The sequence below is a fragment of the Perca fluviatilis genome, chromosome 1 (assembly GCF_010015445.1).
Source record: "Perca fluviatilis chromosome 1, GENO_Pfluv_1.0, whole genome shotgun sequence".
In the NCBI taxonomy this organism is placed as follows: Eukaryota; Metazoa; Chordata; class Actinopteri; order Perciformes; family Percidae; genus Perca; species Perca fluviatilis.
Genome location: NC_053112.1, coordinates 20,651,135 through 20,669,354, shown reverse-complemented (window position 1 = coordinate 20,669,354; position 18,220 = coordinate 20,651,135). Strand labels below are relative to the sequence as shown.

Here is an 18,220-nt window from a genome sequence, read left to right as displayed (position 1 = left end):
AGAGAGAGAGACACACACACACACACACACACACACACACACACACATACACATACACACACAGATATAGGGGGGATGCTGAGGGGTGACTGATTAAAAAGAAGAGTGACTGATTCGACCTTGGATGGAGAAGGTCAATGTTGATTTCATCATCCACCTGGACGTCCCCTAAGACACCAGGACATGGGTCAACTACCTAGTTTATGCTACAGACAAAAGGTGCTAGGCGGATTTACCAGAGAGCATCAAGCAGTCATACATTCCTTAAGACCAGTCTGCAGTATATATACCATGCATACCAATGTGATAAATGTTAATTATGCACAATTCATTTTCAACACCGAAACAATGAGACATGAGCCTGGATTTCTTGATGAATAAATAAATAACTCAAACCTGGGTTTATGAAATATTAGAATGAGACGTGATTTGTGGGAGAATGTAAGAAACCACTTATTCCTGAACATCAGACCAGCCACCGCATTTAGTTGCAACACTGTCCAGTCACAGCTACAAAGCGCTTTATGAAGGCGTAAATATGAATGTAAAAAAGAAAATCCACAGTAACAATGCAATTAAAACAAAGTAAGAAATAAAAATAAAACCAAAAACAATAGCTCTGACTGCAAGTCATATGACCCTGAGAAAAGCATTACATTTAAATAAAGTTGGTTCCCTCTGTGTAGGCTGCACGCAATCCAAATAAGAGGTTCTGTACATTTTCAACATGGTATGAGGTAAAGTGTAGTGTGCATATGATCAATATAGGTATACGACAATGTCTACAATAAACACATGAGTACATCTTAATAACAATTTTGTATTTACTACTATGTTAAAGACTACCTATCATGCTGTAGTAGTCTTTTTAGTAGCCTATTTTTGGTTTCACAATGGTTTCATTTAGATCAGAGAGAAAACAGTGTACTTAATGTACTAATCTGGTATTTGAGACATTGTAATTTAAGAAAACCTGTATTTATATGCGATACTGGTTGTAATGATTTCACTGACCAATCCAAAGTAGCTTTCAGGACCATGGACAGCTCCAGAGTCATCTGTGTGCAGAGCTGTCCATGGTACTGAAAATACTGGTATTGTCAGGCAGTTAACATTAATTAAAATCAAACTTCTACTCTTGTTAGCATTTTGGGGTAGTTCCTGACCCTTTTGCGTTGCACTACATGTACAATTATACTGCAAACATGAAGCAAGTCTGGTTTAGTAAATAAAAATCTAATTTTTGGAATATCTCCTCATGCATTAAGTTCGCAAGTGAGTAAGTAGGTCTTGTTGGCCTTGTTCTGTGGAATTTATTCATACCCCTTTGGTAGTGTGGCTGGCTGGAGTCCCTTTGATCTAAATGTCAACGTGGCCCACAGGTTTTTGTTATATAATGCTGTTTTCAGCGCTTCCCAAGGAGAGCAAGTCTATAAGTGTATGTGAAAGGAGGGTATGTGAAATATCAGATGAGTTCTAGGACGTTTGTGCTTATGCTTGTGTGTGTGTGTGTGTGTGTGTGTGTGTGTGTGTGTGTGTGTGTGTGTGTGTGTGTGTGTGTGTGTGTGTGTGTGTGTGTGTGTGTCTTGAGTGCTCACAGAACTTAAGTGAACTAAGTAAACTTGCAGAAGTACAGAGGAATGGATGTTAAGGTAGGAGCAATGCAGATTGTCGCCTACACTAGGTGCATAGATGCATACCTGCAGACAGAACACTGCCTTTGAGGCTGCAGGGCAGTGAACATGACGATGACAGAGTAGTTCCTAGGTGGGGCCTTGACAAAGCGACGGAACTTGTCCCCGTTCATCCGGACGACCGAACGCCGAGAGGACCACTCCATCATCTGGTCAACCTTCTCTGATAGCAGATTCTGAACACAGAGACAATGAAAAGGGCAGTGAGGACAACGCATCCCATTAGGATTCTCGGATTCAAACAGAAACATTATTTCTGTGAGTCCAACAATGCTAAGCAACAGCAGATTCAAAATTTAAATGAAATGAAATTTAACGGTCATTCTTTATTTAGTGGTGCCTATTATCTTCAATTCAATGTTCAATTTGTTTAATTTCAATTTTATTTGTATTGCACCTTTCATTACATGTGAACCCAAAGTGCTTTACATTAACAGCAGCCTACACATTAAAACAAAGCATGGACAGAAATAGGAATACACAAGACAATCAACAAAAAACCCCCACACAAAAAAAAAAAAAAAAAAAAAACACACACACACACACACACACACACACACACACACACACACACACACACACACACACACACACACACACAGTAATGAAACACCTGAGAAAATTTAAATATGGACATAGTCGTGATGGACCTCAGGTTATAATAGACTAATAGCAGGATTCAATAAAAGAATGTTGGGAATTATTTAATTTTTTAAATTCAACAAGCAATTTGCAGTATTTTAGCAGAATACTGAAGGCAGCAGAACTGAGTACACTTAAATATGTTTATTGATTGCAAGTAATAGTATTATCCCGATATTTAACATTATTGCATATCGCATATTTTCCTCATATGATGCAGCCCTAGTTTACTTTTGATGCTTTAAGTAGATCTTGTTATTCCAATACACTTATAATGGAGTATTTTTATACTGTGGTATTGCTGCTTTTACTACTTCTTTTTCCACTGTTCCTGTCTTATGGGGGGAACCTGTATTAAGAAGTTACAAAGACATTCCTCTAAAATGACCCATTTGTACAATCACCTAATATAACCCAGCTTCCCCTACATAATATATACAAATCATTGGCTTGTCTTGCCTTAAACTGGCAATATATCTTAAATTCTATGGCATTCCAACTTTTCAATGACCAGACAGGAATCGTATGATGGCTGCTTTGAAAGTCCAACACTGATACACAGCAAGGTGTTGCTGGAGGCCAGTTACTAAATCTAAATTTCAATAGGTTTGACTCCTGGCCTGTTTTGACTAATGAGATCCAAACAATGAATCTGGAATACTACAAACCTAACCATTATTTACAGAATGACTTGGCAGTATAGAGGGGTGTGTGTGTGTGTGTGTGTGTGCGTGTGTGTACAGAAAGGCCACAGTTCTTGGTTGTGTTGTGTGTTTACTGTAGGAGTCTGCTGCTGATTAAATCCAGTCAGGCTTAACTAAAAGGTCAGTGTTGGCACACAACACTAAAGGTGAACCACGCACAGCATACATGCACACACAAACACACCAGTTAGTGTCTTGCAAGGTTTCTAAAGCTGAAATGCTTATAACAGCAAACTCATTTGGGCAAGGTAATGATCCTGTGACAGAATCGTTAAAATTCAAACAATACCCATAGCTGGAACCAGAATGAATGAAGCAGGCATACTGGCCTGTAATAGTAATAAGATCAGCCAATGGTATATGAATGAGTTTAAATGTCAAAGCATAATACTGGTGCATGTTCAAAAAGTTTTAAAATATACTTCTTGATGAGTTTCTCTCTTGAATGACAAAATACGACTCTAAACATTAAAACAAGGCTGCTGAACAAGTAAAAATAGCCGTGCCCATTTTATTGTTTACTTCTAAATGTATTATTAAAAAGTGTGGCCAACTGAGCAAGCTGAGTGTGCCGACTTCCTGAACAAGGGTACAACACGATTCATACTTCTCGCTCGGAGTCGCCAACCTATGCATGCAAGTCTCATTTGGACAAAGGGGCATTTGACACAGGGCTGAAGTATAGCAGAGAGGAGTTTGAGGCTTTTTTGTGGTTACGCTGTTCAAAAATGTCTTCCCACACTGTAATGAATTTACACCAGTTATAAGGGCATGATGGTGGCAGCATCCGATAGGCCAATCCGTGTACAGTAACTTCTACCCAGTAGTTCGCTAGTTTTGGATCAAGTAAACAGTAGCTAAATAATTTAGCACTGCGTCTCACTTCAACTGACAAAATCTCTTGTTGTCTCACGCACGCACGCACGCACGCGCACGCACACACACACACGCACGCACGCACACACGCACACACACACACACGCACACACGCGCACACACGCACACACGCACACCGTCAGACTCGAAGCAGAGCTGTAGATTAAATCTCTCAAGTAAACTGCCTGGAGACAAGATCGACGAAGACACACAAAAAAGTGGAAGACATAAAGAACAGTGTCAGACAAAGAAAGAAAGACACACACTAGTATGTACTGTGTTTCTGCTGTGTTGTTTATTGACTTCAGACAATACACTCTCCAGCATTAATGGGCCATGTATAATGAGGGATGGGATTCACACAAAAACACAGCACAAAAGGAGTACAACACACAGACGCAAACACACAAATGGGTGTGCACGCCAAGAGAAGGTACAAAGTGCTTTTTGTACACCTTTGCTTTTTTGTCTTTAATTTATCTAGCATGCTTTTGCCCTAGTGCAGTCAGCCACAAAAGGAGAGCTGTCAGTCCTGGATGCCAATCATACTTGCAGTAATGATGCACTGCCTTACTCATGACACACACACACACACACACACACACACACACACACACACACACACACACACACACACACACACACACACACACACACACACACACACACACACACACACACACACAACAACAACAAACACACACACTAAAGGTTGTGAAAAACAATGGAGAGCAGGGCAGCTGCAGAGAGAGGATACTTGCTATTATGTAGTGCATATTTTAAATATAAGCTGTCGTTTGGGAGGGGGGGGGGCCTGTCTTACCAACGCCGTTTAAAAAAATATATCAGGAGCAATAAAGTTATTGAAAAAACGAAGAGAGGGAAATTGAAAACTAGCCACTAAACACAAAATCATCCATCCAAGTTTGGGATTTTGATTTTGCATTAGGACTGCTACATATTTCCAATATTTTATGCTAACACTTATCACCCTATTTTGTAAGTGGAATAATGGTTCTACTGTAGAGTATGAGTAGTGCTACTGATACATATTTAACAGACGCTGCAATACCAGAAATATTAGTAATAGGTATTACATGTCTATCTGAATCTATTCCCTGCTACGTCCTGTAACGCCCTGCTGTGCCGTGCTATGCCATCAACTACTAAAACTACTATTTCTAGTAGTCACTGTTCCATTATCTATATTGTGACTATTATTGCCACTGTTCATCACACCCCCAACTGGCTCCGTCAGACACCGCCTACCAAGAGCCTGGGTCTGTCCCAGGTTTCTCCCTAAAAGGAAGTTTTTCTCACCACCCAAGGTTTCTTCCTGAGAGGGAGTTTTTCCTCGCCACTGTCGCACTAAATGCTTGCTCTTGGGGGAATTACTGGAATTGTTGGGTCTTTGTATATTATAGAGTGTGGTCTAGACCCACTCTATCTGTAAAGTGTTTTGAGATAACTCCGGTTATGATTTGATACTATAAATAAAATAAATTGAAAAAAATAAATTGAACTGCATAGTTGTTTGTTTGGAGTTATGTTCTGGCATACACCGCTTATCTGCTCTGGGATAAAGAGGAAACCCTATGGCTTGTTTGTATTTCTTTAAACCAATCATAACCTTAAAAGACCTGTCACTAATAATAATAATAATAATAATAATAATAATAATAATAATAATAATAATAATAATAATAGACCACCTCAAATAAAAGGTCTGGTTCACTTTTCGGTTGAGGTAAACTATTTGAGAGATCAGAGTAATCATTATTGTCTGTATCTAGACAAAAAGATACCCTTAAACAAGTAGTTATACACTTAGGAGCTAAGGAGCAATTCATGCACAGACCTATATAAAATACCATGTTAGACCTTCAAGTGACTCCCACACATCAGTGTTATGGCTCCCTACTTCACTCGAGCCATACACAAACATGTACAATACAACAGCCTAGGACCATTAAAAACATTTATTTTCTACCCCACTGAGCACAAAGGGCACTAAAATGAATCACATCTAGGGTGTGTGTGTGTGTGTGTGTGTGACTAAGATGCAGAAATGGTGTGCAGAGATCCTGCTTTATCCGTCTGATTTTCTGTTAGTCCTTCTATGAATGACATAACATCTCTCTCACTCACACACACACACACACACACTATTAGCAGCAGACTGCATCAGTAGCACTGAACTGTGCTCAAATGCTCTCTCTAGTTCCCCGTTTCCTCTCACTCATTTTTTCTCATTATACATTTTTACTTCATCTTTGAGTCTTTTCTGCCGTTCTCATTCATTTTCTTAGCATCTTCTTCTCTGCAAAATCCCTTTTTTATTATTATCCTTTCCAAATGTCTTGCATTGCAAAGTCACTACAGCTAGCTGAGAACCGCTAAATTAATAAAATTACTTTGAAAGAAAAACACTCTCACTAGCAGAGCATTATGAGATCTCACAACTCGAACAGAAAAAGCAATCCAAGAGAGCAAAAGAAAAAATTAAAACTGAGGGAGGGAGAAGGGATACAAGCAGAGAGGGGGAAATAAATGAAGGGAGAGAAAATAACAGACAGGAAGAGGATGACACATGAGGGAAAGGCAGAACTGACTCGTGACTGATGACCACACAGTAAGAGGTTTTGGAGGGCACGATAGAAGATGGTTAGTTCATCAGCCAGGCAGTTATTCAATCAGACTGTCACTCTGCCAGCCAATCAGCCCAAAAACTGTTAAACCATCAGTCCCTCAGCAGGTTGGGTAACCGGTCAGTCAGTTAATCTACTTAGTTGGCAAATCAGCTAAATAGTAAATCAGTAAGTTGGTGTCAGTAAGTCACTCAAATAATCAATTAGTTGCTTAATTAGTGAAGTTAAGCAGGCACTCGGGTGTTTGGACAGTTTCTCTGTCAATCAGCTGAGTCGCTCGACCAGGTAATTAGTCAACTACGTATTTTAAAAGCTGACCTGCACTGCAGCCAGAGCAGACACAGATGGCACTTCTTGACACATCCCAATCCTTTCCCTTAGTTCATCTCTATCGGTCATGAAAATGTAAATGTGTGTAGCATTAAAGCATCTCTGAAGATACAAAAACAAAACTTATTTGCAGAGGTGAAGCACATGCTCCTTGATTTCAACTTAACATTTGTCCATCGCTATTCACTGCTGAGGGGGAGAGATGAGTTCTAAAACTGAAACTCAAAACAAGGTTTTGAACAGTAATCAATTTTGGCACATAATCAAGTGCAGATACATAGTTTGGCATCTTAATACTTCCACATCAACATACGTTTGAACTAAAATTAACCATAAAAAACCTCATAAGCATCAGTGCAAGCCATCTAATAAGTTGGAGACAGAAAGTGGAGAGGATATTATTTCATAGGCAGTGATCATTATGTGTTTCACTCTCTAGTGATAAGGGCATAGCAAGGGGAGGTGAGGTTCACGCTGCCCCCCACCCATGAGGTTGTTTGTAAAAATTAAAGGTGCTCTAAGCGATGTCACGCGTTTTTTAGGATACAACTTTTTTTTAATCACATACAGCAAACATCTCCTCACTATCCGCAAGCTGCCTGTCCCTTAACACACTGTAAAAAAACGCGGTCTCTGTAGACAGCCCAGGCTCCACAAACGGCAACAAAGACAAACTGCGCCAAGCTGCACCACAAAACATAACAAACTTCTGCCACTCTTCCTGCCAATAACCGACAAGACGGATTTGGGGGTGGGGGTTGGGGGGTTAGTGCATGGAAGGGAGGGGGGAAGGGACGGGATGAGGATACTTCGAACGTCAACAAGAAGTGACGTCACCCAACATCGCTTAGAGCACCTTTAAAGGTCCAATGTGTAGGAATTTCTCCCATCTAGCGTTGAGATCGTAGATCGCAAACAACTCTCTCGCACCGCGCAGTTCAAATTACGTATTACAGCTACGGTAGCCTTTACGCTTCAAAAATCCGGTCTTTTGCTTTTTTCAATATCCTTTTTCTTTTTCTGGGTGAAGAAGAGGACTCCTGTTCCTGAAACTTGGATTTTGAATACGTGCATGAGATGGTGTGGCAATCAGGAGAGTCAGGAATTTTCCCGGTGTTTCGAGGCCGCTCCGGCTGGTCTGATCGCCCACTCCGGCCACCGCTGCCCGCTGGTCAAACTAACCTGTACGGCGGGCCGCAGAAGCCTCTTATTTCCGAACATTCATCTCTCCCCCGCCCAACGAGGGCCGGTGGTCTATGATATTTCCTGGTAGATTTTTTTTATCAGCGTTTATTAGCGGCGTTACCAGCACCTGTGAGTTTATCATGTGACAGCGAAAACGCGAAAGGCGGAGCAGTATAGGACTGCTCGATTATGGAAAAAATAATAATCACGATTATTTTGGTCAATATTGAAATCACGATTATTTAAAGGGATACTTCACCAATTTAGCATTCAGCTTTGTATCAGTAGAAACCCGATAGTATTTCTGAATGACCGTGCTTCCCTCCCTCATGTCCCCCTGAGACGAGAGATCTCTGCATTTGGGGCCTGGAAAAAATCTTCCGATGACGTAAAATGACGATTTTTGCGTCATCGGAAGATTTTTTGGGCCAGAGGCAAAGGACTACAGCCAGTAGTAGGATCTACTTCCGCATGTTTTCAACACGCCCACAGGGGGTTGGACTGCCGAGTTCGGCCGAGGTATTCGAATGAAAACGACTGTCAGCCATCTTGAAGCTTCGCTAAACAGGCTTTCGGTTTTCAGCAGAAAACATTTACAACAATTATCTGCATTCAAACTACCGGACGCGGTGTACCACCGGGATACATCGGTACAGATCGGAGAATATGGAGGAAACGTTATTACAGACGCAATACCGCGCACACTACGTCAGCTTCGCCGTACGGAGACCAGCGGTGTCGCTCAATGCCGCTACGGCTAGGGGACATCCTCATTGGCTAGGTGGAAAGCTAACGCTAACTGTCCACCTGTCCCATCCATCCTGCTTGCAAGTGTCTGCTCATTAAAAAACAAGCTGGACTACATCCTCCTTCAACGAAAATCCCAACGTGAGTTCAGAGACTGCTGTGTTTTTGTTTTTGTGGAAACATGCCTGAACAACAGTGTACCGGAACCGGGACTATCCAGCTACCAGGCTGCTCTCGCCGGCCCGTGGAGGTGGGCTGTGTTAAACGGACTGGTGTAGAAATAAAATCCAACTAGCTACTGCTAACTGCTGGTGGAGCTTGTGACTGTTAAATGCCGACCATTCGACATTCCACGCTAATTCACCTCGTGTTTATACTCTGTGTTTAGCTACACCAATGCTAGTATGCGTTAGCTGAACTTTACGGATCCTGCTTGCAAGTGTCCGCTCATTTAGACCACAAACTGGACTACATCCAACTTCAACGACACTCCCAACGTGAGTTCAGAGACTTCTGTGTTTTTGTTGTGGAAACATGCCTGAATAGTGTACCGGACTGTCCAGCTACCAGGCCTGCTAGCCCTCCGAGCTAGAGATGCTCTGTCGCCGGGTAAAAGAAGTGGGCTGTGTTAACACCGAGTGGCGCAGAAATGTGGTGATTTGTATTCATTTAACTGCTAACTGCTGGTGGAGTTTGTGACTGTTAAATGCCGACCATTCTACATTGCACGCTAATTCACGGCTGTGTTTATGCTCGGTGTTTACAGCCCACCAAGCGCTAATGCTAGTATGTGTTAGCTGAACTTTACGGAGCCTATAAAGTGTGTGTACTAAATGTAGCCTGTTTCGTATGTCGTTTTTATATAATGTCGTTTTTATATATGTTAAATGTGTAACACCACTTGAGTCACGATGAAATGTTTCGTGTATATGGTTGAAATGACAATAAAACACGCTTGAGTTGAGTTGAATGCCTCTGTCTGTCTGCCAAGCGGTAGGCGTGGCTTGGGAGTGGACTCAAAGCAACGAAGCAGGTGCATTCTGGGATTTGGTGTTTTTCATCCATATAAGACCAAAACACATTTTCTGGCTTTTCTCGGCTTAGAAGGCACCAATTTCATTTCTACTACATAAGTGACCCAATTTAAAGATATATTCAGCTTTCCAGCGGTGAAATATTCCTTTAACACGATTACTCATTTGGATATAATGGATAGTGTCCAGGGTATAATCTGTTAGTGTCCTTTATCTCACAGAAAGAGTCTTTGGATCAGAATAAAATCTGTTTTACTATTGTGAGTCGGTTCAGCTTTACAGATATCACACAACGTTACACAGCTAATGAACAGTTCCACAGACATAACACATTTGCTAGCTAACTTTAGGAAAAATCCAGCACATAGACGGTATCTTAGAGTAACGTTACGTGAAACAGGTGATTTAACGTCCCTGCTCATTTACATACAGTTTAACAACAAAACTAAATGCTGAGGGAACAAAGGCAGAGGGAAACCAAACGCTGCTGCCATCTTTACTTGTGCTGAGTTTTAAAATTACAGCGGATGATATGCACAACTTGCCTCCCTGACTGGCTTCGGGAGGGGCGGAGGGGCGGATGTGCGCGTGCGGATGTCATTCAGAACACAAGACAAAATAAGAGTGTTCTTGCAAAACAGAGCATGGCAAAATAATCGTTTTTTTCTCGATTATACTATTTTGGTGATCGTTGGGAGCCAAAATTGAAATTCAATTAATTGCACAGCCCTAGAGCAATATGTCCTGTATGTCCCTTACTGGCTAACGTATTTCAAGATGGCGCATGAATATGGAGCATCTAACCCAGTTCATGCAAATGCAAATGTAAAATGTCAAGCCAAAAGGAATACTGTGGTGGTAAAGACTCATGAAAAAAGACACGTTTGTGAATGGGCAACACAGATTTTGATAATGAACCACTAAACACGTTACACACTGGACCTTTAACTGGGACATAACATGCTAAGAACCTTCTATATGCTACATATACATATGGAGACCTGCTTATTGTTATATTGCTCTACGGTGCCATTAGTGTTGAAAACCCTTCCTACACATTGTACCTTTAAGTGCCATGTATTTACTGGATGGGGAGATTTCCCCAGCCAGCCAGGGGTTTGATCTGCAAAACTTCCTTATGAAAAGCTAACACTATTTGTTCAATCCACAATCCCTCGCTCTGAGCGGTCCAAACTGAAGTCTATTGTAAGTGAATGGATCTCGGCTTTGGCCATCCCGCTCCTATACGGTTTCCTCCAATTCTCCCATTGTAAGGGGGATTACTGGAAATTGGCTTCGTATAACAAGGAACAAAGACTCATCTCTCACCCACTCTCACATACACGCACACACACAAAGAAAAACACCGCCCTTTTGAAAAAAACAAACAAAAAAACGAATAACACGTCAATTTCTGCTAATCATAGTGTCCTTATGGTGACTTGGTGACTTTGTGTTGAGTTAAACCAAAAAACTTCAAATACATGGGCACACACACAAACAATGGAAACTCGGCAGAGCAGAACAAATGAGAAGGGAAAGAAAAGCAACATTACTCAGAATTTTTTTGTTTTTATGGGAACAGAAGGGAAGGATTAAATGAATAAAAGCAGGGAAGAAGGTAATTGAGAGGTTAAAGAAATATTTAGTACAAAATATATATAGTGGTGGGAGAAAAGTAGTTTTAAATGTAGGGTGAGAGTGAGATAATGAATGAATGAAGAGGAAAGCAAATGAAGCGGAAGAATAGAGATGTATGGAAAAGGAAGGAGTTCAGGAGAGGGAGGGGACAGTGCGGGGATCTCTCCACACTTACAATCATAACACAAACATGTTTTTTGCCTCAATTTGTTAGTTGGCTGGCAGATCATATGCACAACATTGGAGGCTATAAGTGAAATCCTGTTCATCAAGGGTGGGAAAGAACCGTTAATATGGTGAGGTGTAAGCGCATACACCATCACATATTTGGATTGTGTGTCTGTTTGAGTCAGTTTGCCTGTCAGACTTATTGTTTCCATCTCTCACCTCTATTGAATCAAACCAACATGCTTGATATTGCCAGCTCCATATTTGTCAGCCCATAATCTGCGATTCCAAGAAATATATATTTTTCGGTGGAGGGGTTGGGGGTGGGGATTTGTCAGCTTATCTGCCTAATAACAATTATTTGAAATAAACGCATTTTTCCCCTGCCTTTGTCCACGCGTCTTCCAGTCCGTCACCCTCTGGTGATTTTATTTAAGTTTTTATCTTTTCCCCATTAGCGCCAGCGGTTGTCTCTCCCTCAGTGATGCTTATAGAATGTCTAAAGATTTGTCAGCCCTTTTTTGATTACAGTTTCTCTCTAAAGCTCCCAGGCACATGGTGTGACATTTTAAATCTTCTGTCATTTCCTTCGCCTGGGGTGCCTGTCGAAGTCTTTTGTGTTTGTTGGTTTAGGGTGTCTGCGAGTTTCATCAAGTTAACTTTTCAGATGGTATAAATGGCAGTAAGTAGGAGACTATGTAGAAGAAATAAAAGGTGTTTTTTTTTTTATATATATATATATATATATATATATATATATATATATATATATATATATATATATATATATATATATATATATATATATATATATATATATATATAGTTGGCAAAAGTTTGGGCACACTTTCTCATTCAATTGCGTTTTACTTTTGTTTTATGACTATTAATATTTTAGATTATCACTTATAGGACAAAACTATGAATAAACACATATGAATTATGTACTTAACAAAAGTGGGAAATAACTGAAAATATATATTATATTATAGATTCTTCAAAGTAGCCACACCTTTGCTTTTTTATTAATAAGGGAATAAATTCCACTAATTAACCCTGACAAAGCACACCTGTGAAGTGAAAACCATTTCAGGTGACTACCTCATGAAGCTCATTGAGAGAACACCAAGGGTTTGCAGAGTTATCAAAAAAGCAATGGTTGGCTACTTTGAGGAATCTAAAATATAAGACATGTTTTCAGTTATTTCACACTTTTTTGTTAAGTACATAATTCCATATGTGTTCATTCATAGTTTTGATGCCTTCAGTGAGAATCTACAATGTAAATAGTCATGAAAATAAAGGAAACACATTGAATGAGAAGGTGTGTCCAAACTTTTGGTCTGTACTGTGTGTGTGTGTGTGTGTGTGTGTGTGTGTGTGTGTGTGTGTGTGTATATATATATATATATATATATATATGTGTCACATTTCCTAAACCCAACCGTCCCGTTCTTCTTTTCCTAAACCCAACCGTCCCGTTGTTGTCCCGCGTGTCATGGAAACGTAAGCCCACCCACGACCTTTTCCTTCACTTAAGGGGCCGTGTTGAATTCTGTGAGATCAGGTTGTAAACACAATATGCTTTGGGTGTGGGTGGCTAGGTTAAAGTGTCACATTGATAGTATAATAAGAAAACTCAATTAACAGCACAAACTTAATTAAGCCTTTTCTGAGCTCTAAGTTAATATAACATGTTTTAATATAAACGTACTGCTTTTTTTTTGGGGGGGGGGGGCATTTTTAGGCCTTTATTTGACAGGACAGCTGAAGACATAAAAGGGGAGAGAGAGGGGAAACGACATGCAGCAAAGGGCCGCAGGTCGGAGTCAAACCCGGGCCCGCTGCATCGAGTAGTAAACCTCTATATGGGCGCGCCGCCCGCTCTACCAACTGAGCTATCCGGGTGCCCAGTACTTAGTCCTATCTATTTCTAGAGTTGCTCTTTAGTGGATTCAACAAAAAAAAAAATTTAATTGGTTATTTCAATCTGTACAGGCTGAGCAAGACCGTTGTTGTGGAGGAAGGAAAGAGCATGTTCCTTCACCTTCCCCAGAGAAACATATGGGAGAATATTTTTAACACTGTAGTGGCCAAACTACACCTACAGCAGTAATCATTTAAACCATCAAAAACTAAGGAGTGTAGAATCTACTTACATTTTATCAGTCACAGAATAGGAGTAGAATACCAAGGCTAATTGTTTATTCACTCTAATTGACCTCGTCTTTGCGGATATTATTTCTCAGGGGAAGCACATAGCTCCAGTTGGGTTATGGGGCATCGGTGCAGTTTGATTTTGTTATAAAGGCATCCAAATAAAAACTGGGGTTGGACATACAGATAAAGGGGCCAGTCCTACTGTAAAAACAATAGGGAGTCAACGTAAGCACTCGGGGAGCATATGGTCACTATAGTGCTCACCACAATGAAGCCAAGAGATGGAGGGATGAGTGGAAAGTAAATGGAAAAAAAAATAAGAGGGAGGATGAAGACACGAGGAAAATCACCTGGGTAAGAAAGAGAGAGAAATTGAAAATAATATAGAAAGAAACAAAGACACAAAAGGCAAAAAACAGTAGTTGTATAAGACATCATAACTGAGACAGAGAGAGAGAGAGAGAGAGAGAGAAAAAAGAGAGAGAGACAGAGATTTAAACAGCAGAATATGGTGACAGAGCACTGACGTAAAACTACTATTGTTTCAGGTTGGGGATTGTACGTATGGCAAACAATATTTTAGGCTGGTATTACAGTACAATACAAAACTCATTCTTCAAGCTCCAGCTCAGTCCAAACCGTACTTGTATTTCAAACATGTTGACCATGGAAAAAAGTGGAGAAGTCTTCGTGGCAGTGCCTGGGCTGATCAATGCAATAGGCAACGGTGTACAGTAGGTCGAAAGCCTCGGTGTTGTTTAGGCCTGTAACAATTATTTAATAATTGTCTAACCGCACTGATACTGCTTGGGCTGTGATTATGGGGCGTGTTTCAACCGAACCAGGAAATAAAATGCCTCTGCACTCAATTGGATAGACCTACAACCAATCTGAGCAACCGAAACAGACTTAACAGCTGCAAGTCAGAGGCAGGCTTCGACAAAGCAAAGGCTCTCTATTCCTCTTTTATAATTAATGCGCTGTCGACATCCTCTATAACATCTATTCCTCTTTTATAATTAATGCGCTGTCGACATCCTCTATAACAGACACAATGGCGGAATCTACACGTTTAAATTCTCCAGCGGCAGCCATCTTTGTTGTAAACAAATTCAACTCAAGCGCTCTTTGTTGACGTGGTTGATTACGTTACTCTTGATCATCTGTCCATCATTGTATAAAGCCCGCCCTGACAAATTGATTGGTCCGAACAGTTCTGGTTCGAGCATAGAACTGCTCCACAACGGATCAAGTCCTGACCGAACTTCCCAACCTCAAATGTTGTTGGTGGGGCTAAATTCAGCTGGCATCCAGGCTAAGGGATTATTGGTCGGAGCGTCCAACAGTCCAAAAGCTGTCACTTGTTGCCATAGCAACTCCAAACATCCTGGGCTGTAGCTGTTTCAAGCCAGAGAAATTAAACATGCTTAGTTTTTTGTTAAAGATTAATGCTTTGTTTTGTATTGATGGGGATACATGTGCTATGACAGTAATGTTCTGTCTTATAATAATGAAGAGGTGTGGTTTACTGCATAGGCTGTGTACCTGTGTTACTACATTATCTGGGTCACAGAACAGTGATATAACCAAAAGATGTATGCTGGAATTCACTGAAAACTTAAATTAGTTTGAAAAAGAAATACATATTTTTAAATTTGACTGAAAGAGACAATTATATTGTTAATCGCAATTATTTCTGAGACAATTAACTGCACAGCAAAATTTGGAATGGTAACATCTCTAGTGTTGTCACATACCCAATGTTTGCCTTGGCACCAACAACCAGACAAGCATCACTATTACATTTCTATAATAATCCCAGAACACACAAAACAAACAAAATGGTTTCTTTCCGTTTTTCTTCTTTTTAGTAGCCAAAAGCATGTTATAAAAGGGAGCCAATGATTATCTGGCAAAATGCAACAAATTAGTGTGTAAATTAGTTTCCTCAAGGATTTACATTTGTTGGGGGAATTTTATAAAAGCTTACAGCAGTCAACGTCAGGTAAAAATGTAATAAAAAAAAAAAAAAGAGCATTTGAAAAAAAATAAAAAATAAATTCAAATTCCTTGAAGGGCTAGGCAGAAATACTTCTGCATAGCGGAGAAGTAATAGAAGCTTTTTCTGTCTTGTGAAGCAAAATATGTTATCCTTGAGCCAGGCACCAGGGAACCGTAAGAAACTAGGCAAGCCATGTTACTACTCCACAAGGCTTGTGCAAGGGATACACATTTATGGGATAAATTGACTTTAAACCCAGAGATGTGACAAAATGATAATTTGTGTCGTAAGTTGGTTGACTAAAGAGTAACTTTTCTAATCGAGGTCAAGACTAACAAGCCCACCACAACAAACATTATACTTGTCCTTGGTAAAAGTATGAAAAGAAAAGAAAAATCAAAACCAAATTCAGAAATGAAGAAAAATGTATTTACCAGTTTGAAAACTACTGGTACTCTTAAGGAAAGAGAACATAAATAGAGCCCTATAGATGTGTTGGTTGCAGCAAAGAACTATTCTCTTGAATTTTAAAAGAACATAACGCCATATATCAGTGCTCCTTGACACAAGGATAATTCATCACGATGAAGGAAACATGTTACCGTCAAGTCTTTCCGTGCCTTATTATCTTTATTTCATCTCACTCTGAAGTAGGTTAAAGTAAAAGAAAATATTTTTTTCTTATCAACTTGTCACTCAGGGAAGAATTATCCGTGAGTATTTGAGTAATCACACAAACTCAAGGCTCTGCATGTTTGGGGTCCCACTCTCACTGTGCCTGTGTGTGTGCAAAAGTCCATCTGCCTGATTAAGTGTTATCTTCAAACATGTATATGGTGTTTTATGAGAAAATGATGAAATGAAATTTAGCATTCAGCTTGCTTTGTGATTTTGGCAGTATGGGTCAGCTGTGGGTGGTCCAACGGTTTAATTAAGCAGCACTGCAGAGAAAAGAGAAAAAAGAGGCACAGCTTAATGTACCGCCACATCCTTTTTAATCCATTTTACATCAACACAATAAATAGAGTCAAGATGGAAATACTAAAAAGGGTACGTTAGAAAGATGCGTTAAATTTTGAGGGACAAGATGAGGAGGAAAGTTAGTTACATAGAAAAATTCTGTAACACACAATGAAATAGGAGTTTTAAGGTAAGACTTAGTTGAGCATTACCTCAATTCTGCAATAATTCCACACACACACACAGGGGTTAAGCTTATTACAGTGCTAATCTTTTTTTACTTTTTCATATAATCGTGGCCAAGCTGCCACTAATCTCCATAAACAACCAGGGTACAAAGTCAGTTTTCACTTTGAGCTAAAGTTAGGTTTTGGTTGGTAAAAATATAATAATTCCTGTCTAAGCTTCACAAACTTCGCACCAGTCCATTAATTGTAATGATTTCATTGTGAAGGATATATGGCTTCCTGTAGCCTTTGTCAGCAAATATAGCAACAGCTAATGCTTAGTAAGTGAGTAAAGGTAGGCCTAGGATATGTATATCTTTCCTGAACTGTTGTTTTCAGCAGATAACTTTAAAAAAAATTGCAGTCACATGCTTGTTTAAAAGGTACAGAGGGTAGACTAACCTGAATTCACTGCTGTTGCCAACAGTAATACTAATAATAATTGTTGTTTAAAAAAAAAAAGGGATGTTTAAGATGAGACAGAGACAAGGTGGTGACTGCTGGCTAAAGCAAAAGACAGAGACGATGTAGAAGTGAGGGGCTTGAGCTCAGTAAAGGTCATGAAGTTGCGAGCCTGTCAGAGATACCAGTTGCCTTCCTCTTTTTTGCTTCCCAGGTGTGCAGTGTGTTACTACTGTGTGACCTTTAGCTCTGAACCCTCCATTTACAACAATCTCTCGGTCTTTTAGCTTTATGCACCTGCAGACTGTGCCAATCTGCCAGCAGTGATCATTTTTAGTGGTCAAAGTCAGGGCCAATATCACAATGCGATATATAAGCATATTACAGAAATACAAGTGTAATTGGCCTAGTATGCTACCTCATTAGCCTTTGGAAGTAACACTAGTATTAGTGCCTAATAACTGTGAGCTTAATGTGCTTCTAATTAGCCTTATAAGCCATTCACATTTATTTGCTTCTGCTTAGGTGAGAATTCAGTCTCACTAGACCTATTACACATGGAGGAAAAGCAGCTTTTGAAGCACGTCTGAGGAGAATTTTCAAAAATACCATAAGTATACCTGACTGTGCAAAGGAAACACTAACTACCCACATGGGTTTCCTTAAATGGAAATTTAAATATGCTGCCTACAACTATAAGCAGAGTGCAGTATGTAGGATTAGATATTTCCTATAAACAATATGTTAGAACATTTGATGGACACCTGAAAATTTAAAGATAAAAAATATTTTGCACAAAT

The 18,220-nt window shown here is 39.9% G+C and overlaps 1 protein-coding gene across 1 annotated transcript in view; it reads right to left on the bottom strand.

The window, feature by feature from the left end:
* The window catches only part of tusc3 (tumor suppressor candidate 3), a 93,726-nt gene that overhangs the window by 52,819 nt on the left and 22,687 nt on the right, over positions 1–18,220 (bottom strand). The window contains exon 2 of the mRNA XM_039801798.1: positions 1,701–1,870. Coding sequence (XP_039657732.1) covers positions 1,701–1,870 — 170 coding nt within the window. The remainder of the gene's footprint in view (positions 1–1,700; positions 1,871–18,220) is intronic.